Source organism: Mercenaria mercenaria, chromosome 18, assembly GCF_021730395.1.
Source record: "Mercenaria mercenaria strain notata chromosome 18, MADL_Memer_1, whole genome shotgun sequence".
Classification (NCBI taxonomy): Eukaryota; Metazoa; Mollusca; class Bivalvia; order Venerida; family Veneridae; genus Mercenaria; species Mercenaria mercenaria.
This window is the reverse complement of record NC_069378.1, coordinates 45,442,493-45,469,078: the sequence shown is the minus strand read 5'-3', so window position 1 is coordinate 45,469,078 and position 26,586 is coordinate 45,442,493. Positions and strand designations below refer to the sequence as shown.

At 34.2% G+C, this 26,586-nt stretch overlaps 1 protein-coding gene across 4 annotated transcripts in view; it reads left to right on the top strand.

Annotated features, from left to right (window-relative positions):
* LOC123539491 (cilia- and flagella-associated protein 65-like) overlaps window positions 1-26,586 on the top strand; it is a 39,541-nt gene that overhangs the window by 7,887 nt on the left and 5,068 nt on the right. For 3 of the 4 annotated variants that reach the window (XM_053530725.1, XM_053530727.1, XM_053530726.1), the window contains exons 6-37: window positions 6-90; window positions 328-473; window positions 1,259-1,372; window positions 2,149-2,257; window positions 2,881-2,996; window positions 4,564-4,713; window positions 5,146-5,343; window positions 6,212-6,298; window positions 9,267-9,359; window positions 9,845-9,980; window positions 10,494-10,579; window positions 11,217-11,343; window positions 11,758-11,926; window positions 12,475-12,613; window positions 13,127-13,266; window positions 13,572-13,656; window positions 13,928-14,086; window positions 14,476-14,641; window positions 14,917-15,045; window positions 15,724-15,877; window positions 16,406-16,603; window positions 17,037-17,121; window positions 17,667-17,825; window positions 18,303-18,413; window positions 18,817-19,008; window positions 19,740-19,898; window positions 20,447-20,590; window positions 21,170-21,286; window positions 21,792-21,932; window positions 22,629-22,706; window positions 24,194-24,396; window positions 25,923-26,060. In XM_053530725.1, the coding sequence (XP_053386700.1) occupies window positions 6-90; window positions 328-473; window positions 1,259-1,372; window positions 2,149-2,257; window positions 2,881-2,996; window positions 4,564-4,713; window positions 5,146-5,343; window positions 6,212-6,298; window positions 9,267-9,359; window positions 9,845-9,980; window positions 10,494-10,579; window positions 11,217-11,343; window positions 11,758-11,926; window positions 12,475-12,613; window positions 13,127-13,266; window positions 13,572-13,656; window positions 13,928-14,086; window positions 14,476-14,641; window positions 14,917-15,045; window positions 15,724-15,877; window positions 16,406-16,603; window positions 17,037-17,121; window positions 17,667-17,825; window positions 18,303-18,413; window positions 18,817-19,008; window positions 19,740-19,898; window positions 20,447-20,590; window positions 21,170-21,286; window positions 21,792-21,932; window positions 22,629-22,706; window positions 24,194-24,396; window positions 25,923-26,060 (4,313 nt within the window). The remainder of the gene's footprint in view (window positions 1-5; window positions 91-327; window positions 474-1,258; window positions 1,373-2,148; window positions 2,258-2,880; window positions 2,997-4,563; window positions 4,714-5,145; window positions 5,344-6,211; window positions 6,299-9,266; window positions 9,360-9,844; window positions 9,981-10,493; window positions 10,580-11,216; window positions 11,344-11,757; window positions 11,927-12,474; window positions 12,614-13,126; window positions 13,267-13,571; window positions 13,657-13,927; window positions 14,087-14,475; window positions 14,642-14,916; window positions 15,046-15,723; window positions 15,878-16,405; window positions 16,604-17,036; window positions 17,122-17,666; window positions 17,826-18,302; window positions 18,414-18,816; window positions 19,009-19,739; window positions 19,899-20,446; window positions 20,591-21,169; window positions 21,287-21,791; window positions 21,933-22,628; window positions 22,707-24,193; window positions 24,397-25,922; window positions 26,061-26,586) is intronic. The other variant, XM_053530728.1, reaches the window with a different exon arrangement.

Here is a 26,586-nt window from a genome sequence, read left to right as displayed (position 1 = left end):
TTCAGTCTGCCACAGGGTATGAAGCCCAAGCTGTTTGCAAGTATGGTCTAGAGGGGGAGCTTACAGTTTCCACAACATTTGTTGGAATTGGTATGCATATTATGTCCTGTAAATGTTTAATCTATTTGTTAATGTTTGACTTTTATCTCTCCTTCACGTAAAATTTATCCTGAGTTCATTTATAATGTATTAGATGTAAGATGGTTTATTCATAACAGAAATGTAAACAGTCTCAATTTATTGTCTAGATGAAATTTTTATGACTTTTAAACCAAGTTTGATAAATTCATGAAATATTAAGTAAACTTATATTTTGCAATTTTACAGGGAAGTATCCACATATAATTGTGTCATCTGTTGGTAAACCATCGACCACACTGAATAAGGACACACTAGAAGCCGTGATACAGTTTGGACCTACTGCTGTCGGTACAACAGTACAGAAAATGGTGGAACTTCACAATCTCTCACCTGTAAGTATATTCTGTAGTGGTCAGTAATAACTTCTTTATGATTTGTTAGCATATCATGTGTTTTCACCAGCCGCTATTCACTCATTTTTATGCTAAATTATTATGGTTGACTGTGGGTAAGACTTTAAAGGTAAAGTTTTCATTAGTGACATTATTTAGAAACTTCACGTTAGAATATAAAAATATCTCCTTACCTTCTGCATTCAGACAGAATGTATGACTGAAGCATAAAAATAACAATTTTTGGAAAAAAAGCCTAAAGTTCTTATTCAAGACACAATCTGATTATTTTCTGATTAACATATTTTATGTCAAAACATGTATAATTGTTCATCATGCTATTAGTTGTTTAAGAGCTTAGAAATGGGAAAAAGTCTGTATTAATAAACCTTTGTATTAACTTATTTGTTTATTAAAGTACAAAATGTTCCTAAGTGTTTTGGCATTGATCATCAGTTTGTAGCTTGACTTTTTGAAGAATAGTTAGTCTATCGGACTCACACATTCATCGGTGTCAGCATCCCGATTTGGTTAAGTTTTTGTATATATTAAGCTGGTACCTCAGTAACTGCTAGTGGGAATGGATTGGAACTGCACACACTTATTCACTGTGAAGAACTGACTTACATAACTCTGTTTTGCTTTTTTACAAAATTATGCCCGATTTTCGACTTATATTTATTCAATTGACAAGGCTGTTGAATAGTTCATCGTTGATGTCCACTGACAGCTCTTGTTTAGTACTGATTTTGTCTTTTAAGTATTAAAATCTCTGATTTTTAAAGGTTCGAGCACCATACAAAGTAGAACATCCATCAGCTTTGAGTCGTATTGACACAGTGTTCACATGCCCTAAAATGCAGGGAGTAGTTCCACCAATGGCTTCTGTTAAAATTCCAGTAAGTGTTAACCACATCACTAGGGAGATAAATGTAGATTTTACATTCAAGTTGATAGAAAAAGAGAAATGATATTTAAAAGGGTACAAATTCGACATCCAACATACAATCAGGTGTTTCAAATGAAATGTTTGGAATAATACTGAAAATTGCGTTTTATAAAAAGCCGAAAAAATCACTTACAGCTATTATATTAAAAACATTTTAGAATTATGAGCAGAAAAGCATGATGTTTGTTTGTTACAGAGAGTGACAATTTTAAGTTTATAACAAGAGATGAAATTACAAATTTCATTTCTATAAACATTTTGTAAATACCTTCTTTGAAAATATAATTTCACAAGCAGGCTTTACATGGATAATAAGTAGTGTTACTAACTACTCTTCTTTTTAAACTCCATTCAGTTGCAATGGAACCCTAAATGCCAATATGTGTTTTATACTGATGCATAAGTTTCATATAAGGTAAATGACATCATTTTTGAAAAAGATTTTAGGCTATTAGCTATAATATTGACAAATATAAACTTACAATTTTGCAATAAAGTATTGCACTCCTCAAGTCCTGCAGTATCTCCCCTGCAGAACTTGTATTGTGCATATTTCACATTGCAAATTGTCACCTGAGCCCCAAGCATGGATAACTGCACCGAAATAAATAAGCACTTATCACTTCTTGTACTTGTGTGACGAAATTTCAAGTCAGAATTAGACTTTATCCTTCAGAATTAAACTTCAACTTCCTTTTGTCATATTTTATGTATTTTTTTATGCAGATTACATACAACCCAAACATGGTAGATGTTACCAGTGTAGACTACTTCAATGTGATAGCTATTGGCAAAATCAGTAAAAGTGTTATCAAATGTGTGGGATCTTCAAAAGGTATTCGGTCATATTTTTTCACAACTTTGAATTAAACTTTTTTTTTGAAATTTAAAAACAGGCAATTGACAGATTTATTGATAATGTTAAGTATGTTTAATTAACAGTTACTTTTTTATAGCAATTACTGGTGACACATGGATGAAATTATATAATTTGCATTCAGATCTTATGTTTTGTTCATGGGAGGTAACTCGTGTAGCTATTCAAATTTTATATAATTTTGTCCCTTCTCTCTTTAAAACTAAGCTAATCTCAGCTGTTTTTAAAATACATTTTATTGAGTAAAAAATTAGAAAGTAAGACAAGTAGTAATTAATTGAAAAAGAGTATTTAGTTGTTAGCAAGGCTGGTATGAATCTGTACATTCAAATATAGATGCTTTAATTACAGCACAAATTTATTTACCTTTACCCTGCTAAGTTTCTAAAATGGATGGGTCTATCATTCTATTTGGACAAAAACCATGTATTATCTGAAGGGGTGTTCTCTAAAAATTTACTATCTGAATAGTGAACTGCGCAGGTCACAAGTGCAGAATCACTTGCCGCAAGCAGGCTAAAAGTTAGTATTAAGAGCTTCTTCTAAAAGTGATGGTGCATTCTACTGGCATATATTTGCAGGTCCTGAAGTACAGCTTGGTGCTAGAGTTGTTAACTTCCTACAGATAGACGTGGGTGAAGTGGCTACAAGAACTATAGACATTATCAATGATTCTGATATTGATGCTGAATATCAGGTAAAAAATTAGTGTATAGTGTTTTTGTTATGGATATTTCTTTGAGTCATTTTTGTATTGCTTTGGTTTGTTTGTCATTTTTCAAGGTGGATATGGAGATTTGTCTTGTGTTCATGCAGAGACCAATTATGTTTGATATCCGAAGCCTTTTGTCATCATTTATTCAAAACTTGGTCTTCGTAGAAAATGATATGGGGATGTTTTGATGATTGATATCCATTTTTAGCTCGACTATTCATAGAATAGTAGAGCTATTGGACTCGCCTATGCGTCGGCGTTGGCATCCTCGTCCCGATTTGGTTAAGTTTTTGTATGTAAGCTGGTATCTCAGCAACCACTTGTGGGAATGAATTGAAACTTCACACACTTATTCACTGTGATAAACTGACTTACATTGCACAGGTTCCATAACTCTGTTTTGCTTTTTTACAAAATTATGCCCCTTTTTGACTTAGAAATTTTTTGTTAAGGTTTTGTATGTAAGCTGGTATCTCAGTTACCACTTGTGGGAATGGATTGAAACTTCACACACTTATTTACTGTGTTAAACTGACTTACATTGCACAGGTTCCATAACTCTATTTTGCTTTTTTACAAAATTATGCCTCTTTTTCGACTTACATTGCACAGGTTCCATAACTCTGTTTTGCTTTTTTACAAAATTATGCCCCTTTTTTGACTTAGAATTTTTTGGTTAAGGTTTTGTATATAAGCTGGTATCTCAGTACTCACTAATGGGAATGGATTGAAACTTCACACACTTGTTCACTGTCATGATCTGACATGCACAAAGCAGGTCCCATAACTTTATTTGCCTTTTTACAAAATTATGCCCCTTTTTCAACATAGAAATTTTTGGTTAAGTTTTTGTATGTAAGCTGGTATCTCAGTATCCACTAATGGGAATGGATTGAAACTTCACAAACTAGTTCACTGTCATGATATGACATGCAGTGCAAAGGGTCAATAAATCAACTTCGCATTTTACAAAATTATGCCCCTTTTTCAACTTAGGAGTTTTGGGTTAAATTCTTATATGTAAGCTGGTATCTCAGTTCCCACTAATGGGAATGGATTGAAACCTAATATACTTGTCCACTGTCATGAGCTGATAAGCACGATGCAGGTTCCATAACCCTATTTTACTTTTTTACTAAATTATACCCCTTTTTCGACTTCGTATTCATTCAAGCGACAAGGCTGTTGAATAGTCGAGCGTTGCTGTCCTGTGACAGCTCTTGTTGATTTACACCCTTAGTTTAAAATGGTGAGCAAGCACATAAATGTATCTCACCCATGGAGTATTTTATATTTCAATTTGATTAGGTTATATTTCTTTGATGATGTTCTGTTTAAAGACAAAGTTAGGCTGAGAAGTAGTCTCATTTACTTGTTTTAAAATTTCAAGGGATTTTCCATTTTCTATCATTTTAGAGATTATTATGTTAATATTACTTTAATTTATAATATGTTGTTTAAATTCTCTGTATTCCTTTATATTTTAAGTTCAGTAACTACTTTACTTTGAACCATTATGTTGTAAAGTTTATAATGTTTACAATTTCAGTTTATGATAGACTGTGGTGAAAGTGTGTTTAAGTTTGAGCAGACAGTAGGAACACTAAAGGCAAAGGAAAAAAGAACGCTTATCTTGAAGTTCATTCCACAACATCCAATAAATTATTATAGACGGGTGGCTTGTGTCATACACAATAAGGTTTGTGTTGTAAATATACTTTAAATTTAGATTTTATGCCCAGGCCTTAATGAAAGAAATACATGTTTTAATTAATTGAAACATTTAATTTAAACATGACAAAGATGTTGTACTGGTATGTCCCAAAGAATAATTATTTGTTATAACTGATTTGAAGCCGTTAAGTTACTACAAAGCACTGTCTATGTATAAATTTGGTTCTAATATCTGTTATATGTAGAAAAAGGATATCAAATATCACTGCATTACTTCTTGGTCCTTAGTATAATAAGTTGACCTGACAGGACTGTTATTTTATACCATTTGAAATACATTGTAAACATGATTTTTCTTACAAGTGTACCAGAATGCTTGAATAAAAAAAAGGGACTTAATGTTCAGGAATTATAATTGATGAAGTTTCACATAAACTGATATTGCTATTTTCCCCAGGGTCCATTATTCCTTGACCTGCTAGGAACCTGTCACTCAGAACTTGTGAAACCAGCCGTTCTTCAGAGCAAGCACCTCGATAACTATCGTACACATATCGAGAGAGGTTTCTCCGTGTATCCTCCGGAACAACTTAACGAGCTTCGCCAGCAGGGGAGATTGGAGCTAGATGATGCCGGAGCACTTATGGCCCCAGTTGTAAGTACTCCATAGTCAGAATATAGAATTTTTTGTTGTCTGAAAATCTTCGAAAAAATCTCGAGACAGTGGGAAATGTTTGTAATTATAAAGCCCTATCTAGAATGCAGGAGATTAGATGTATTTATAACATATTTTAGTAACTATCATAACAGCGGTCTTTAACCCTTAGCCTGCTGGCGGAAAATGATTCTGCCTTTGCAACCAGTGCAGACCAAGATCAGCCTGCACATCCGTGCAGTCTGATCATGGTCTGCACTGTTCGCTATTCAGTCAGTAAATTTTCAGTGCAAACCCCTTTGAATAATAAATGGTATGGTCCAAACTGAAAGATGGACCAGTCCATTATAGAAATACAGCAGGGTAAGGGTTAAGTGCAGTGTTGCAGTGGTAAAATAGCTCCATGTTCTTGGACTCGGTGTTGCTATATTTTCTGATCCTTATGGATCATGGAGTCCCTTTAATGTATATGCATAACAAAATTCTGCTTAGCAAGGTGCTAGAGGTTGTGAGAGGTGTGGCACATTTCATTACCTCTCATGAACAGACTCCGTCAAGCCGAGTCTGCTATTATTTTACTTGTTTGCATTTTATCCATCTGAAAGATCTGCTTAAAGTTAAATCATATATTCAGACTAGTTGAAAAAGGAAACACAAGATGTGAAAGTTGTTTTCAACTTGATTGAATGTACCTGTTAATTGCCATGTCTCTCTGTTTTTTCTTATAAGTCGTTTTGCAACAAGATTGTGTTTTGATCAGAAATGTTGTAGTTTGTGATAAATATCATGTTTTTTTTTTTTTGTAAGTTTTCTTCAGCTTTTTGAAAATTATTAAAACGAAGTTATTTTCTCTACGCACCTAAAACAGAAAGAACCTTATGAGGTAGAACCGGTGGAAAATTTACGGTTTGAGAACAGTTACTTGAAAAAGTCAGATAATAGTTCTAGTGTATTGGTGAGTGACAAAGCATTGTTTGAGAGTGTATGCACCACACAATATATTATTGTCATATATATCTTTGAGTTTTTAAAAAGATGAGTGATTACCTCCCTTATCATTACCATGTGTGCAGCCATCTTTACCATATATTTTGGTGATAAGTTTGAAATTCCTTATCGCACTTTATGGTAGGAATATTTCATAATGTATTCTGTTGTTTGTTTTTTTCCACAATTTTTAGCTCATCTGATTTTTTGAAAAAAAATGATGAGTTATTGTCATCACTTGAGCGGTTGTCGGCGTCGGCGTCGGCGTCTGCGTCGGCGTTGCCTGGTTAAGTTTTATGTTTAGGTCAGCTTTTCTCCTAAACTATCAAAGCAATTGCTTTGAAACTTGGAAGACTTGTTCACCATCATAAGCTGACCCTGTATAGCAAGAAACATAACTCCATCTTGCTTTTTGCAAGATTTATGGCCCCTTTTGTACTTAGAAAATATCAGATTTCTTGGTTAAGTTTTATGTTTAGGTCAACTTTTCTCCTAAACTATCAAAGCTATTGCTTTGAAACTTGGAACACTTGTTCACCATCATAAGCAGACCCTGTACATCAAGAAACATAACTCCATCTTGCTTTTTGCAAGAATTATTGCCCCTTTTGGACTTAGAAAATCAGTTTTCTTGGTTAAGTTTTATGTTTAGGTCAGCTTTTATCCTAAACTATCAAATCTATTGCTTTAAAACTTGCAACACTTGTTCACCATCATAAGCTGACCCTGTACAGCAAGAAACATAACTCCATCCTGCTTTTTGTAAGATTTATGGCCCCTTTTGGACTTAGAAAATATCAGATTTCTTGGTTAAGTTTTATGTTTAGGTCAACTTTTTCTCTTAAACTATCAAAGCTATTGCTTTGAAACTTGCAACACTTGTTCACCATCATAAGCTGACCCTGTACAGCAAGCAACATAACTCCATCCTGCTTTTTGCAATAATTATTGCCCCTTTTGGACTTAGAAAATCATTTTCTTGGTTGAGTATTATGTTTAAGGCAACTTTTCTCATAAACTATCAAAGCTATTGCTTTAAAACTTGCAACAGTTTTTCACAATCATAAGTGGACATTGTACATCAAGAAACATAACTCTATCCTGCTTTTTGCAAGAATGATGGCCCTTTTTAGACTTAGAAAATCATGGGTAGGACAATATTTCTATTATACAAAAAAAATCAGATGAGCGTCAGCACCCGCAAGGCGGTGCTCTTGTTTTTTGTGTTTTTGGTTTCTTCACCTACCTTTCTTTTTAATAACTCATCCTAAAGAAGTCGTTGAGGGTCATGCGATAATAATTTTAAACTTGCTACACTGTTTAGAAAAAATGAAATCTGAAGATTAATGGTTCTTTGGTACTTTCAGTTTGAAATTAAACTGGTTGATTATGCTGCTGTAAAAAGCTAGTACATCGTTTATAAGGTAGTTCTGCACAGTCATATCTAAAGTTTTACTAAAATGTGCTTTTTGATTTAACTGAATTTTTGAAACTACAGTGAAGAAAATTCAGCATTTAAAAGAGATTGGGTCGTGTGCTTGGGTTTTTTAGCTAGACTAATTTGAAACATTTGGACCTCATTTTCATAATGAGAGTCAATGAGAAAGCAGAATTTTGATAACACTTTGGCAAACAAATTTTCCTTCACAATTTGGATTTTCACAGCTAGTAACTGTTGTAAAATGGTAAACTTTAGGATATAGTGGGCAATAAAATGTTTTTCTTTTTTTTCATCTTAAGAAAGAATAATATTATATAATGTTGCTGTTTTTATAAATGTACATGTTGGATGGCATTTATACGCAAGAAAATTTACCTTTTTGTATTCAGGGTCCAGCTTTTCAATGCTTTCCAGGTAATGTCATTACACTGTAACTTCCAGTTTATCAAACACGCAGAACTACCTTACTGGACAAACTATAACGTTGACTGAAAGAAAATATAGGATCAAATACATTAATATAATCATCAGTTTGGCCCTTTTGTGTTAAACATGTCACAGATCTCATAGTGTCATCTCTCCAAGTGTGTTTATTGTATATTCATGATTGGTTGACTGTATATATATATTCACTTTCTGATTCTTAATATTTATTGTGCTGTGAGTATTGTGGTGTGTGAAATACTTTGATATGTCTGCACAAGTCATTGAGATTTTGGGCAGGAAAACAATATAATATTATTGTAACCTTGTTTTAGTGTCACTGAAAGTAAAAGATAAGTTATAAACAAAAAAAAAGGTTTATAAGACACTTATTTTAAATGTATATTTTAACTCATTAACATATTTCTAATAATTCATTTTGAGTTTAATTCAGCTATACATTATCTATATACAGGTATGCTATGTACCCATCAGTAATTATGCAAGACCTTATGGATATTATATTTGTTTTTAAAGAAAAGTTTTGGGGGAGTAAGAGGTAGCAGGTTGGATTTGAATGATCTTTTATTTTGCTTGTACCTTCTTCCTTAAAGCTGAAAAAGTTTGGCATAATTTCATAATTATATCTGTGTCTCAAAAAGACACTAAGTTTATTCATCATACCACAATAAGGTATCTGTAACTTTTGTGAAGCTTTTAATTTGCATTTGGAATGACCAAAATTTAAGGAAGAAAATGGAATATGCAGTCAAGCTGGTATATAAAGACTTACTAGATCTATTCATAGAGCTCCAAATTCGTCTACCCCTATCGTGCTTCAGTGAAACGGCAGTATGTCAATATATGCGATCAGCTGTTTAGATGGAGTAGAGGCTATGAGTAATAAAGACTCATAGACCATGCTTAGGATAGCAAAAAGTGGACTTATTCATAGGTTAACTGCAGATTTTTAAATCTGATACAAAACTAGTTGTTTAATGATGTCTATACACAAGTTGTCATTCACATAGTTTGTCTTTATGTCAATTTCTCTGTTGTAATTTACTTGCAGATTGGTACAGTTGAGAACCCATCTGAGCACCCACTGCATCAGTTTGCTCCTATGGATGAATATTTCAATGATGGTTTCCATTCTGATGTAATTGTAAGTACTTGTCTGATTTTGTATTTTCTGTCACAGTTCAAAATTGTTTGTTTATACTAATTTACTTTAATGTCATATAATTAATTTTGTGATGAATTGCACCACTGTGGCTAGATGGTTAAGACCTATAACTTTGAATCACTGCTTTCTCTACTGTTGGCTCAAAGTCTTGATCTTGGTGTAGAACTCTTTCATGTGTGGAAGCCCTCCAGTTGGCCTACAGAAGGTCTGTTGTTCTGCCTAGGTGCTCTTGTTTTTTTTTTCATATTGCCTAGTCCATTATAAAAGCTTTTTTCTTGTGATGCATAACTTTTTGACATCGCTAAATTGTCAATAAAAATTTTTATGATGAGTATTTTTTATCGATGGAGGATGATTTTTTATGAAAACACATGTTTGTATACAGTCACATTATAGTAATTATAATTTTTTGGAAAGAAATGTTCAGAATTTAATGCAAATTATGTTTTTTGTTTCAATTTCAGAATTTCGTACCACATGTGAGTCTGGATGTGAATGTTGTAGATTTTGGTAACTGTCAGAACTTGAGGGTTATAGAGGACAAAATTCTCAATCTGACCAATCATACTAAAGGAAAAGTCACGGTTCAGTGGATCGGAGGTAAAATCTATAGACCTGTTTTACCTTTCATGATGAGATCTAATATGTAAAGACTTGAAAGTTAAAAATATTTAAAAACTTCTTGTGATATAGAATCTAATTGCAGTATTTTAAATGTTTTCTTTTTTTGGCATTTTTGGTGTTTTCTTGCATTCCAAAATAATTTGACTATTTAAGAAGTAAAAAAGTAAAAGTATTATCCATGATTGACATCCAAATACGAAAAGTAAAATATCCAACCAGTTATTCCAACTAAATTTGCAATTAATAAGTAATCTAGGTGAGATAAAAGATTTCTAAGTTACCCTTTTCATGTTTGTCTTAAATCCTTTCTCCTATTTTTTCCTAGTCTCTGATGATGAAAAGTAGATCTTATCATCACAGCAGCAGTGAGTCAAAACTTCACTATCAAAATTTCAATATCAAGCTGACATCCAATAAATTCTTGCTTTTTGAAAGTTGCATATTTCATAGCATTAAATTTTAATACAGTTTTGTTTTAAATATTTCCAGGGCCAGAGAAGACTTTTTCAGTGACCCCAGAGGTCATAGATATTCCACCGCTTAAATCATGCTCATTCCAGGTCAAATTTAAACCAGTAAGTACTGCAGAAAAAACTGTGATATATTTGTTAAACTTCTGTTTTGTACCTTTGCTCTTTGGCAGATTCTATTTCCACTGTTCTTGTCTTAATTACTTTAAATGAAAATTGCTCATGTCAGGGTATAGGACCTGAATATAAAAATGGGGAGAAAGTGTGTAGGTGGCTAGGTAGTTCAGTTGGTAGAGCGTCGGAACAGTATTCCAAGGCCCTGGGTTCTAGTCCTGACTTGGCTGCATATTTTTCTCACCCTGTGACACTCGTACCATGATTCATGTCTTTATTTATAGTTCAGTTTTTCCGTGCATTTATACTGTTTAAACTGATCTTGTATTACATACATATTAAGTTAATAAGTATAAAAAAACCCCAAAGAGTCTTCTAAAGGCAAACGGTTTGAATAGCATACACAGTCTATTCTCATATTCCTTTGATTAGCTAAAACTTAATCTGTTGAAAACTTGAAGAATGTTAACACTGCCTGACAGTTGAGCATTATGATTTCATTAATTAAAGCTGAAACCCCTGTATATAGTTTTATCAAGCTAGATTTATTAGGGTTGTAAATATTTAAATGTGTGATGTGGGAATTTTAGTGTTTTAGATTAAAAAAATGTTGATGTTTTTATTTCAGAATGCTCCAAACCAGTTATTTGGTGCTGAACTAGAATGCTATGTTTACTACAAGAGTCTAAGAGATTATAAACTTGTAGAAAGTACAACTCACTGCCCACCCTGGTGTCTCACACTCACATGTGCAGGTATTTTCATATTCATAGACCTTTACAAGTCTTACTAAGATTAAGCAGTTTGTTATTCCAATTTCTACATTCACGACCACAGCTGGAAAGTTGTCTAGACTGTTACTGACTGTTCCATACCTGTATAAATTGTACAATTACCCCAAACACAGGAACAGGCCATATATACTTGATTAAGGCTAAAGGGGAGTGTCAGGTGTTGTTCTTTTCCACTAAGAATTGCGCATTTAACAATTTGGTTCTGCCATAAATATCTGAACTTTGTATAGTGAATTTTCCACTGCCACTTTATGAAAAAGATTTGATTGCATGCCATTACCAGTTGTATGTATTTCAAGTTTACTACAGTTTTATTTGGTAAAGTTAAATATCTTAGTAAGGATTTATCTCAAAAACTTCTTGTTTGAATTTCAGGTCATACTTTCATGCCAAATAACGAGACGTTCTTACCAAAGTACAGCCTTGACTCGGACAACCTCGTATTCCCAGCAGTTAATGCTAAAGAATCTACCTACAGAACTATATTAATGACAAACACAGGAACTACTCCTATATTGTTTGATCTTGAAAAAGATCCTTCAAAGTAAGTTACTGAATGATTTTAATAAAGGTTTCATTCAGTCAGTTGTTGCAATATTTAGTGAAGGTCTGTCGGTAATTTACCCAGATTTTCTGATGTAAATGTTTGCATGTGTGTTTAAGTTGTAAATCCCTTATATTCAATTGTTACATCATCATGACCATGGTTTAGTTTATAAAGACCTTTCAAACTTGTTACTAAGCATAACTTACAGGTCTCTAAAAAAGCTATTAAAATCCTTTGAAGTTTGATTAAGCAATGATAATTTTATGTAAAAACCATGTATTACCTGACCTCTTGAAAGATTTTTATAAAACCAGCATTAATTGGTTACCTAATTAAGGTGATGTCCATTCCCCCATGTCTAAATGATGTTTTGAGGTTTTAATATGCTCCAGTTAGTAAGTTATTACATGGTTTAATTAAGACTTCCCGGAAGTAAGCTTGTGTTATCAGTTAACTTAAAGGAGCAAGTTGTTACATGATTAACTTAGTGGCCTTCCGGTGTATATTTGCATGGTTTTAACTGAACCTTAATTTACATTTTTCAGTATATTTTCTGTGAAGCCTGCCAAAGCCTTGATGAAAGGCCAGAGACAAATATATGTTGTGAAGATCTCCCCGAAGGAGGTGAAAACATACAAACACAAGATGAAAATGAGGCTGAATGACAACAACAAATACGACAAGGTAAACTCTTTTAGTACTAAAGGTGTATGTAAGTGACTAAAACTATTAACAGTATTTAAAGAAAACAACTAAAAAGAAATATAAAATGGATGTAATTTAAAAAAAAATTCTCACTGGAACATAATGGCTTATGCATCAAGACCCAGACATTTCTTATGGTCCGTTGCTGTTTTCACTATATCTTTTATGTTTACATCACTGGAAACCTTAGATAATGCAAGCAATTTGCTCATCCCCTTGCATCCCTGACTTTACTTAACTGTAGATAACGTTTTTAATGAACTTTTCTTGTCACAAAAAAATTATATTCTTACAAAGTTCTGTTTAAGCTATGGCAGAGTCTGTATGATGTGACGTTGTACCAAAGGAAATAAATAATTTCAGATTTGTTTACCTAGTATGCATAATTTTCTCCTTTTGTGAAGTGTAGTTTAAATTAAGTCATAAGGAGTCTTAAAAAAGTCAGCTGTTGGTTACGTTCTGTTTTTCATTCAATGAAATGATATATTTCAGGAATTGAAATTGGTGGGTTCAGCAGAGGCTCCACAGGTGTTACTGGAAACACAAGGGGAAATGTTCTTCAAACCGACATGTATCGGAACCTCGTCTAAACGAACATACAGTATCAAGAATGTATCAAGAATACCCCTTAGGTAAAAAAAATCATGTGCATTTGATATAACTTCTTATTTCAAAATTATTGTTTTTTTAAAGTTCATGAATTTAAGATTTAAAAATCGAAAAAAGTTAATTCTTAACTTGTATGGGAGATTTGAGGAAAAATTTTGAAATAAAGTCTTCTGTGCTCTAGTTTGGATTTAATTTTTGACGCTCTTTGCAGTTTTAATACTTGATAGAAAATTGATTCAGAATGAAAAAAAAAACAAAAAAAACATTATCTTTATTTAATTTTTATGATATAATTTATTAGTATGTTGTTTAATTGTCATAAAAACAGGTTTGAGTGGAAATTGCGGTTTGCAGACAAGAATCTTCTCTCGGTTTCACCAGAATCTGGAATCATTCAACCAAATGAAAGTCAGGTAAATTACATACACAGAAGGCTTAATTAAGGGAAGACTGTTGTATTTTATTCTTTACTTAATACGAGTTTTGACAGTTTTCTAATATAGCCAATTACATTATGATTTTATATCCTATGTTAGAACTTGTAAACTATTAACTGCCTATGACTTTGAAAATCATTTATCACTAGGCAGTGAATGTTAGTAAGTGAAATGTTATAATTCATTTTGTTTTAATGAATCTGTTCATTTTGTTATGTAAGTGGCAGCAAATTTATATCTATTTCAGTCACAAATCTGGTCATTTGTTCCGAAACAAGAGCAGAAGTATGTGATGAAACCCGCCTTGGTTGTTTGGGGTCAGGGATTCAGCTCCACATCATCTGGTGGGAAGAAGAAACAGTTTGATGTCCGAGCTATCGGTGAAGGCTCTATTGGAGACATTAAGGTATTGGTTGTAATTGTTATTTTTGAGTAAACAGAAACTGATCAATTCATGCTTGCAGTTTTTGCAGTAGTAGTGTACTTTGTTCAAATGGAAATTACTTAGACTTCATAATTATAAAATATGAAAAAGTTATGCATACACAGTTCCCCCTAAATTTTGTAAAAATTCTTTAAAATAAGCATCCAAGTCGAAATTACTGGTGTTGGCACAGAGTCATCTGTTTCAGTCAAGATGAATCATACTGTAACTTATTATTCTGTGAAAAATTTATGAAGATTTGATGTCTTATAAAATGTAGCGGACAAAAATGAATAAGTCCCATTTTGGAATCTATGTTTATTGTTCTTACATGAGGAAAAATGTTTCAATGTTTTTCTTTACTCTAACAGGCAGAAGAGGCTTACCTCGACTTCGGAGATGTGATTGTTGGAAGTTCTGCGTCTAAACATATCACACTGTTCAACAACAGTATCTGTAGTTTACACTATAGACTGTCCATAGACCAAACTCTCGATGGACCGTACCCAGAGGAGATGACTAGATCTGATATGATAGGTAAATGTTTTTTTTGTTTTTTTTTCCATGTACTGGGCTTGACAGATTGTTCGAAAGCAAGTTGTCCTGAAGGATGAGCTGCCTTTAACATTCACTCATTCTGTTGCAATTAGTACTTATCTAAGGAAAAATGATTTTATCTATAGCATCTTAGTCAAGTGCATTTGTAAATTATTACACCTTTAAAAAATTTGAATGAAATGGAATGTACAGAATAAAAGGTAGGGATCTTCTATCTTATGGGAGTAATTTATATATATAATTCGCTATTGCAGGTCTGGACCTGGATAAGATGGAAGGTATTATACCGGCAAGATCTCGGCAGGTCATCTCCGCCATGGTGAGACCAGTGAGACGTGTAACATACCAGTTTGCTATCTCATATCAACTTGTCACTCCAGAAGGTATTGTATGGTACTTTTTTCATGTGAATTTTTGCCTGTTTTTAATTTCAAAATAACACCAGTTCCCGAGGGGAAAACATAACCCTGCTTAAGAGAGGCATGCTACCTAGAAAGAGTTGCTTAAAACTTTTTCCTCAGGTTTAAAGCTACCTACTAGTAATATTTTTTAATATTTTCTATTGAAATCACATCACTTAATGTGGAATGAATGGCTGATTTAGCCTGTTATAACTACAGAATATGTTATTATGTTCTGTATTGTTGTGTATTTTCATGAGTATGCTAGTGTCAGTTGTCACGACATACATTAAATAAATTTTATACTCCGGTATATCTTGACTGTAATTAGTACTTGTAATGACGGTATGTACTGGTAAGGTACTGGGGAATACCACTCAGTTCCTCAATATATACTATGCACAGATGAAAAGCAATCTATAAATACACTCAGCAGCTTTATATCCACTTGATAAATTTTAATTAATTTATACAGGTAGATATGTTACAAAATACAGATTTTAAAGCCTCAGACATGGAAATAGAATCAGTGTCATCTTTCCAGTAATAGACAATGACAGGGGAAAGAAGTGGAAGATTTCAAAAAGTATTAATTTCAGCACTCGGAGCTTTTGTACCTTTTCTGTATTTTATTGTGTAATTTTCTTTATTTTGTTCCAGATAAAGACCGATACTCCACACAAGAGCCACAGCATTTATGTCACATCCTAGCAACGGGTGTTTTCCCCACCATGTCTATAACAGATGCTAGATGCTTCGGTAGTGCTGTGGGCATCAGTAAAAAACAACTGTGGTCACTGTTTTCTCTAGACAGGTAAGGGTTTTCTGTAACAAAGTTAGTGTTTGCTGGACAGTCTAGTGTTGTCTCCGGGCATTTAGGTTTCTGCTCTGAACAGGTGATTACATCACAATGTCAATTTTAAATACATGTTCTAGCTGTTATATTATAAAAGTTATGACTCTTGTTGGACTGATAAATTGTCAAATAGTTGGGCGTGCTGTCTTATGGACAGTTCTCTTAGAAAATTTTGTGGTGGTGTGTATGTAATAAATCCATTGCCTGGCTCAAGTAACTCCCATTGCAGTGTGGTCTTAAGCAAGGCACTTGATCACGATTACCTCAGTAGACCCAGCTGTAAAAGGGTACCAGCAAATTGCCAGGGGTAAGGGATAATTGGTTTTAACTGTTCTTAAAATAGGGGTGCTCAAAAAAGCTCTACAGAGCTTATGTTAATTGTTTCACAAAGAGACGGTAAAATTGCTTACTGCTGTAGTATGAAACACAAGCATGATTGATATCTACACAGGATGAAAAGCTAATTTCAATATAATTTATTTTCAGCCTAAATGTTTGTTTGGACAATGATCCATCAGCACGAGAGTTGATGTACAGCGTACAGACAAGACACAGTCATCAGCGGCGACCTCCTGTCTACACTCGTGCCATCATGGATTTCAACTTCAGTGCTGCGCCACTCGGCAGTGAACCATGTGTGGTTAGCCTTATGTTTGAAAATACAGGAACTGTTGCTACAGAATGGTAAATAATGTAAAATTTATTCAGAAAATATGAGACTGCTAGCTTTGAGAATTTTTACCCTAAAAATGAAAGCGTATTTCATAGATCTATAAAAGTGTATTTGATATTTGAAATTTTTCTAAATAATTATGTAATCTCACTGTATGAAGATTTGCAATAATAGGTTAATACAATATCTAGGACCAGTCAGTTTTTAAAAATACTTCCAGCCTTTTTATTGGTATTGTGTATGCACACTGCATTTTCCTACTTTTATGAGTGTGTAAGAATTTATATTGAACACATAGTACTATTTATACACACAACTGAGATTATTTCAGTTTGTATAGGTACTGCATAATAATTGTTCGTATTTTGAAATATAAAACTTTGGCTTAATATACCTTTAAAAAGAAAACATTTTTATTATTCTGATTACACCATTGCTTTGCAGGGCATTCCTGTTCCCCTCTGACTTACACATGGAGCTAGAATACTGGGCAGAGACAGGAGAATTTGATGAAGATGAGCTTCATGAGGTAAAGATATTAATATATTGTTTAGTTTACATTTTTATTGCTGATGTTTATAAATATGTTGGAGTAAACTTTGAGTTTAAAGTACAATATATATATATTTTGTTAGCTGGAGTGTACAGGGCATTTTGTTGAATTTATACGATTACTTTCAGTAGTTTCTTACATTTAAAGGGTTCTCCACTGACAAGTGGTTAAGGTCGAGAAAACTTTGCTTGGTGTGTAGAAATTCTTTCATATGAGGAGGTCATTTATGTTTGATGGTTTCAGTTTGACCTTAGCAAAAATGCTAAATCTAGAAATACCTCTGTCAATAATTTGGTTAGTCTCTAGTTTAAGGAGGTGTCAGTCTGGGTGGGGAAATGACATCATCATCAAGAATTTAAAGAAGAGAATTACTTCAGATATTATCATCAACATATTTCTCATGTTTCAGTTGCTACCTTGCTGTAGGTGTATTTGACCTGTTGTTTCATAAGTAAACCAGGGGCGGGCCAACAGTTTTCATGAATATTATTATAGTGTTCGACATACATCCCTTTTTACAGATGAAGGTCATGGACAATAACCTGTTCACAATTGAACCAAAGAAAGGTCAGTTACAGCCAGGAGAGTGTGGTACTGTTACATTCCAGTACAAACATACTATGGCTGGAACAGACAGACTACCGGTACTTCTGAAGTTGGCCAGGGGCAGAGAAATACTGGTTTGTACTTTGTGTGATTCTGCCAGCTTAATGTCTTATAAGTTATGTATTTAACAAAATTAGGAAAAAGATAAACTGGTCTGCAACTGCCATAATTTTGGATTATTTCACACTCCTCGAGTCTTAGAGGTTTATTGACTTGTTTGTTGACTTGTTAGGGGTCCATGAAATATTCATCATAATTTTGTATTGTTTTAGCTTATGACATTCATTAACCCTTACCCTGCTAAATTTCTATAATGAACTTGTCCATCTTTCAATTTAGACAGTACCATTCACTGTTAAAATGGGTTCTAGCCAAAAAGATACTGACTGAATGGCAAACAGTGCAGGTCATGATCAGGCTGCACGAATGTGCAGGCTGATCATGATCTACACTGGTCACAAAGGCTGAACCAATCGTGCCCAGCATGATAAGGGTTAACTTTCTGTTCATTTAATTGCTTTTCTGTATTTCTGTTTTCTTCTGCATTTTAGCTGAATTTTATTGGTGTGACAGTAGATCCAGAGAGAAGATATATTCATTTCCCATCCAGTAAACATATGTTTACACCTGTACCTGTCGGAGAAAAGATCAGTCCTAAACAGGTAAGATCCTGATTTGTTAACATCACGAGTGATTTTCTTCATTTCGCTTGATATGGTTTTATGATGCTACTTCAGTAAGTTCTAAAATTATCATGTAAAGGGCCTCTAACTGCTGTGGATTAAGTTAATTCATGTAAGGAAGCAAATGTATAGAAGCATTCAACTAGCTCATTGAAGGTCAATGGTTCATTTGGGGTGTAGCACATGACTTGAAAACGCCTGAAGGAGCACTGTGTTTTCCTCCATCATCAACAGCTTTAATGTTCTTAACTGATTAAAATTGTGATAATGTGAATTAAAATACAGTAGGAGAAACTAACATATTTGTTAAGGTCTTTGTTGCTCTACTTATTTTTTTTTCCACTTGAACTTTTTCTTATCATAAAGATCTTGATTTTTTCAGGTGTATGAGTTATACAATGGAGGTGCGTTACCAGTGCAGTACCAGTTTGACCTGACACCTATGGACCTGATCAAGCAGGAGAACTTTGACCAGCCTGTCTTTGAATGTTTGAATCCTACTGGTGAAATACCACCAGGCCGCTCACTGAACATTGAGTGGAGGTTTTCACCTATAGAAGCCAAGACTTATATGGTAATTTTTTTTTAGTTAATTTTGAACCTGTTCATTTTATATTGATCACAGAGAATTTTCTTACAAATATTATTAACAAAGCTCATTGACTGCATACTGGAGTTCAGACCATTATTTGCTACATATGAACCAGGAGGGTGATGTTATACCTCTTACATATGTTACTGCACTGCTGAAACATGGTTGAAAGTTTTCACTGACACAAAAATTCATTTTACTTCATGTCTACTTATGTAAATTTCTGGTGCATAGTTTGTGCTATTGACCAGTCAATAGTTCATCACAAAGTGACAAAAAATGGAAGAAAAAAATATGAAAATTTATTTTCGATACACATATTGAATGGCTTGCCAGTCAATATATATGTTATCTAACACAACAGTAAGTCAGTTGTATGGTCTTTAAGTTTTTTTGAGTAGAAATCAAAGATTATATTTATTGAAAATATATAGGTATTGGGTCATTATGTTTTTGAATCACATGGTGAGAACAGAAACCTGATGTAAAACTAATTTGTATAGGGAACTGGTCAGATAATGCCCCTAATAGCTAAGTTTCCAAAGATTTGACTGTTTGAGATCAAATAACAGAGAATTCAGACATGGAACGGAAAACCGTGTCATACACTCAGAAATTCCAGTATCGCTTGTGTTACAATTCTTGTACCTAAATTCTAAAAGGTTTTATAGTGCAGATAAACTGGGACATCATACTTCCATTATCAATTTCAGGTTGATGTACCCATACATGTACATAATGGTGATACGGCCATTGTAACATTTACCGGTGTCGGTTATGACAAGAGGATTATGGGAGATACGATGCCGATGACAGACCAGCAAGACCTGACTGGCGTTCCGGGAGTACAGAGTGTTCCAGTTCCAGGACAGGTACTTCTATATATTTGTTCATTAAGGAACTATATTTTTGCACTACAGGCTTAACCAGAAAATTATATCTTAATCTGCCTGCCTATGTCTGAAATATGTTCTTTCTCTACTGTTAAAATTTGCTATGAGAATTTAGTTTATATATATTTTTTTTAACTAATCACTGTGTATCTTATGTAGTATACTGTGAAATCATTTAAATTCGCTGGCATGAAATTTCGCACAAATATGAAAAAGGACAGTTTCGCACGGGCTTTAATTCGCGCGTTTCAATTTTAGAAATGAAAAAAATGAAATTAAAGATTAATAATAGCGCGGTCTTTAATTTGCGCATCGGTCATAGTGCGAAATACGCGAAAATTCGTCTTACACGAATAAAAATGATTTCACAGTAGATTTATACATTTAGAAAAGGTGTTCTCCCAGCTATAATTGTGTTTCTAGCATGATTGTTAAGGTCTAATTCTTTGTTCTTAAATTATTGCCTAGAATAACCCTGAGGCAATAATCTTAAAACATGAGGTTAAGTTTTATTTTTATTTTTCCAGCTTGCGTTTTTGTCCCAGGAGAGAATATCATTTGGCAACCTTCCATTGTTCTGTCGTGGTCGTAGAATGGTATTCATTACAAACAGATCTAAAAATAGACCAGTTTCATTTGAATGGCATGTCACATGTCCATCTGATAGTCAGGTATGTGGACAGTTATAGTTAATATTGTTTCAGAAACATCCATTTCTACTACAGTAACTGCTAAATCATTTCATTGTGTGGGCCTTTAATTGGTTGGTTTCTGTAAAACTGGTTATGTCATGGGAATATGATTGTGTGAATTTCTGATTTTAAAGATACAAAAAACTTGAATATTATTTGTTCTTTTGCATTACTTTTCACTAATTAAGTTAACATAACTCTGAATTTCACAAAAATGGCCCCTCACAAATATTTGTCAATTCTCAGTATATTTCATTCACTTAAACTTTCCTGTGTTCAAGTACTTAAAAAACAAAAAGCACTTTTGCAGAATCTTTGTAGACCAGAGCTGTCACACTTTAATAAAAATATAAAAAAGACAGCTAGTAATGCTTTGGTTATTTAGCACAATTAACATTTGGTGTATTTGCTGGAATACGTTAGTACTGGGCCTGTATTCATCAGTGTTTTCATTCTGATATATATTCACCATTGTTGTAAGTAAACTTTCCATTTCAAATTTTTAATGTAAAACTCTTTGAATTATACAAAGATGAATGTTTTGCTGTCTATTTTCAGTATTTATCTATTGCTCCAGTCAGAGGATATCTTAATCCAGGAGAGGGAAAAATGTGCCGAGTCATCTTCATTGCATGTGGTCAGCCATCTTTCTATGACCTTGACCTTGTCTGTGAGGTACATACATCCTTTTCTTTCTTTCAGAGAAGATACTTGTAAATCCAGTGAAAAACATTGAAAATGACTTTTTGTTTTTGAATTCCAAGGGACTAAATATTCTATTTCAAAATGATCAAAATTATTGTGAAAAAACAAGGTCTCAATGTAAGTTTTTTTGTTTTTTTTTCAGTCAGTGTGTTGCTGACTAAGCGTACACATTTTGAGCAATTTGAAATGCAGGTTTTTATAGGGTTTATTTCTGTTTATAGTCTTCATTTCAAATAAGTAAAACTCAAATCTTTTAAAAACAGCTGTTACTTTAGGATAGATGTAACCTGGAAAAACATGAATATTAGTCCTGTACAAATTTTATTCATTTCACAGCAGATCTGCATCATATGAGTTACAGTATGCAATATTAGAATAATCCTTATAGATAATCTCACCTTCAGTGAATTTATCCCTGAGATCCACTTCAAATTGTCACTTTTAACTAAATTGTAGAAAATGTTCTTTTAACTAGGTGACAGACCAGGTAGAGTATGGAAACTACAAGATGAAGTTGAAGGAATGGGACGATGAGAGGTTGAGACAGAAATACGAGTTCACGATCACCGAGAACGATTTAGATGCCGACAAGCGTATTGGCAGTCCTGAAGTCACGGTAAGATGTTAAACGTTTATCAATAGGGAACTTGATAAAAGCATCTGCAGTGATGAAATGTCAAGCTTGGTGAATTTAGTGCCATGTTGAACGATATTGAACCCATGAATTTAATTTTCTGTACAGTGAAACCTTTCTTTTCTCATTTTTAACAGATACATATATTATTGTTATAGCCATTGTAGTGTTTTTATAGCTTGTAGATGGTCATGTAATTATCTACCACATTTTTGTTCATAAAATCTTCCAATCATGACCCTTTGAAGTTCATATATTTTTACATTTTCATAAAAAGTATTATACCCCCATCAAACTTGTTTGGGGGGGGCTATATAGGAGTCAGTTTGTCAAGTCACATCGCGTCCTGTCGCATCCCGTCCCGTCCTGAAATCTATATCTCAGTTATTACCGTACTAAATGGATTTGATTCAAACTTTAATGAGATGTTCCACCTTATCACCCACATCATGTGAGACAAAGTGCAGAACTCTGACACCAATTTTTCATGAATTATGCCCCCTTTTACTGAGAATTTAAGGTTAATTATGATGCATTTTCACTATATCTCAGTTATTACGAAATGCAGTTGTTTCAAACTTATCTATCTTTAATTATTTTGTCGTTATCTCCCTTTTTGTTCTTTAATTTTTTCCTTTTTTTTTTAAAGATTTTAGCCAATAACTTTTAATTTTACAGGAACGTCCTCTATCCAGACTAAAGACTTTGGAAGAAGGTGCAAGAACTACAGAATCTGCTGATCTAGCTAGATACAGGGTATGTAAAATACTACATAATGTAATTTTATCTATTTTCAAGTCTGTTATTGTTTTGCCTAGTTGAGTTTATGCATCTAGAGGATCTTCTTAAAGATTTTCTTACATTTATTTGTTTTCAGTGCCTTTTTAGACAGTGTTATGAATTGCATCCACTTGTTACCAATAATTATTTTATTTGTTAGTTTTTATATAAATCAGCCAGGTTAACTTTTGTGTGTCATATTTTATTTTGATGAAATACATTATATCTTTCACATCAGAAGATATCAAAGAAGAAAAGATATCCCCCATTTGATTTTTTTTAAAAACAACCCAAAAAAGAAAAAAAAAGGAAGACAGTGAGAGAAGGTGAAGAATTGCAACTTTCAATGTGATGCAAATGTTAATATATGTATTTTTATGCCCCCGAAGGGAGGCATATAGTTTTTGAACCGTCTGTCCGTCTGTCGGTCCGTCGGTCTGTCAGTCTGTCCGCAATTTTCGTGTCCGGTCCATATCTTTGTCATCGATGGATGGATTTTCAAATAACTTGGCATGAATGTGTACCACAGTAAGACGACGTGTCGCGCGCAAGACCCAGGTCCGTAGCTCAAAGGTCAGGTCACACTTAGACATTAAAGGATAGTGCATTGATGGGCGTGTCCGGTCCATATCTTTGTCATCGATGGATGGATTTTCAAATAACTTGGCATGAATGTGTACCACAGTAAGACGATGTGTCACGCGCAAGACCCAGGTCCGTAGCTCAAAGGTCAAGGTCACACTTAGACGTTAAAGGAAAGTGCATTGATGGGCGTGTCCGGTCCATATCTTTGTCATCGATGGATGGATTTTCAAATAACTTGGCATGAATGTGTACCACAGTAAGATGACGTGTCGTGCGCAAGATCCAGGTCCATAGCTCAAAGGTCAAGGTCACACTTAGACGTTAAAGGTCATTTTTCATGATAGTGCATTGATGGGCGTGTCCGGTCCATATCTTTGTCATTCATGCATGGATTTTAAAATAACTACGCATGAATGTGTGACACAGTTAGATGACGTGTCGCGCGCAAGACCCAGCTTCGTAGGTCAAAGGTCCTAAACTCTAACATCGGCCATAACTATTCATTCAAAGTGCCATCGGGGGCATGTGTCATCCTATGGAGACAGCTCTTGTTTTAACCAGGATGAAGTGAAAATTTGGATATACTGGTAGTTGGAAAAATCTAAGAGAGGATTTTGTCTGCCTTGGCTAAATTGTGCTAGGGGGATTTTTTACAGGAGGATTTTGTCTATGTTCCAAGAAACATGTATATAGATAGAGTGAAAGATACCTCCTGAAGGGAATTTGTCATTTGTATGACATACAGTTTTTCTTGACATATTTCTTTATATATTTCTCAGTTTGCACTGTTTTAGAGATTTTCTAGAGTTAATGGAAAGAAAAATAGCCATTTTATCTGTACACTATTTTGAAACCATTTTTTCTCTCCCATTCTGTAGACCTTACCACCAATTAGTAAACTTTCACCAGATGAGGAGAAGGAAGAGTGTGAACGTGTACGCAGGAAGGAAGATGTATTGTGGGAGAAACCAGAACCGCCAACTCCGTTCCTACTCCACCTTGGTCTAACAGCAAGAACACATGACCTTCGTGCTTTCCAGACTAATTTCCCAGATGAACATAGGAAGTTCTATGTTGACAGGTATACAGTTTGTTTCATTTCTTGAAGGCTATGTGAAATCATTTTATTTCATGCACGTAAATTAACTTATGGCGATGGATTGCATCAGGAATGAGGTAATGAGAGTGATTAATATAAGTTGTAGAACTTGCTTCACAATCGACCTAAACTAAATAACAATAAACTAAATAACCTGATTTGTTTTCTGTCGTAAAAGTCGAAAATACTACTAGTAATGTTTTATGAGTTTTTTATAGTGGTTACATGTATATTCAAACCATTTGATTTAAATCAATTTCCTTGGAATGTCAGTATAGCTATTAACATGCTAGCAATAAGCCAGGTAACAGCATATTACAGTCAATAAACAAAATCTGTTAAAAGATACTTTGAAAGTATAGAATGCAACAAAGCAACAAAATTGCAGACTTGGTTTGATTGAGTCTGTTCATAAAAGGTAACGAAATGTACAACACTCGGCACACCCCTAGCACCGGCATAGGCTGAATTTTTGTATTATAAAATTGAATGGAATCCATGCTCCGAAATGACAAGAAAATGTAACAAGACAGTCAATTATAAGGAGACTTTCTAAAGCAGCAACATGGCACTTATAGATTGTGCATCCACGCAGTCGGGTCTGAATCAAGTATCTGAAAACAAGAGTGAATCACTTATTAATGTTCATTGACGTCACATGACTGCATATTTTTCTTACTGCTCTGTGTTGGATGACTGCTTTCCAAGTTGAAAGGGCATTTATTATAGAAATGCATGGTGCCCCTCACAAGATGAGCTCACATAATTACAAACTGCTGACATTATTTATGTGTCCATGATATCTCACCATTCAGTATGAAGTTTCGGATTTCAACTGTTGGAGATACAATTTATACAAACTTTATTTTTTCTTTGTAAAGTTGCCTCTATGGCTAGGTGGTTAAGGTTGCTGACTCGGATCTTTGGTGCCTCACCGATGCAGGTACAAAACCTTGCTTGGGGTATGGAATTTTCCATGTGAGGAAACCATCCAGCTGGCCTACAGAAGGTTGGTGGTTCTACCGAGAAGCTCATCCATGATAAAATGATGCCTGAAAGGGCACAGAGGGTCTTCCTCCAACATAAAAAGCTGGGAAAGTCACCATGTGACATAAGTTGGGTCCATGTGACTCTAAACTCAACATACACTTGAGCCGCGCCATGAGAAAATCAACATAGGGGCTTTGCGACCAGCATGGATCCAGACCAGCCTGCGCATCCGCGCAGTCTGGTCAGGATCCATGCTGTTCGCTTTCAAAACCTATTGGAATTAGAGAAACTGTTAGCAAACAGCATGGATCCTGACCAGACTGCGCGGATGCGCAGGCTGGTCTGGATCCATGCTGGTCGCAAATGCACTATGTTGATTTTCTCATGGCGCGGCTCACTTATTGGGATTTACTTTCATGGTTTGATACAGCCAGATCATGTGTTTGTAAATGGTGTATTAAAACCTCATCAATTGAATGAATATCAAATACATTTAAATTTGCATGAATATATTACAGATGTCTGAGTGACAGAGAAGGACAGATGGACCAGACCAAGGCTACGGAACATAAGCAGGAAACAAAGAGGCCGGAAGTTGTTCCATGCCGCATAGCTGAGTCAGACGTTATCTCAAGTGTAATGGCTAATGTGCTCAGGTAAACAACTGTTAAATTAGCTTGTAAATTGGTATTTTTCTGATAGATTTGAACTCATTTAAGGGGCCTCTGTGGCTGAGTGGTAATGACATTTTCAGTATTCAACATTTGCTTATAGATTTTGATGTTTATATGTAGGCATATCCCTTTAAATTAAGCCAGATAACTGTAATTCTCTTGAATACCATGTAAGTTCGTTGTACATTTCTGAATTGGATTGAATAATAAGGGAACAAAAAATTCTGCCATGTCTCTGTTTTTGTCTAGGATAAATTTGAACACAGTCACTATGAAAGTGCCATTGTGCAAAAACAAATGTCAGGGCTTTGTAGCCAGCAAGGATCTAGTGTACCTCCATACTGTTTATTTATTCCTGCTTCCATACTGTTTATCAGTTTTCAATTTCAGCACCTAAATGCAACTGAAAAGCAAATACATGTAGTATGGATCCAAGTCAGATTGATGAGCAGGTTAACCTGGATCCATACTCGTCACATTTGTTTTTTTCACAGGGGAGCTCATGTAT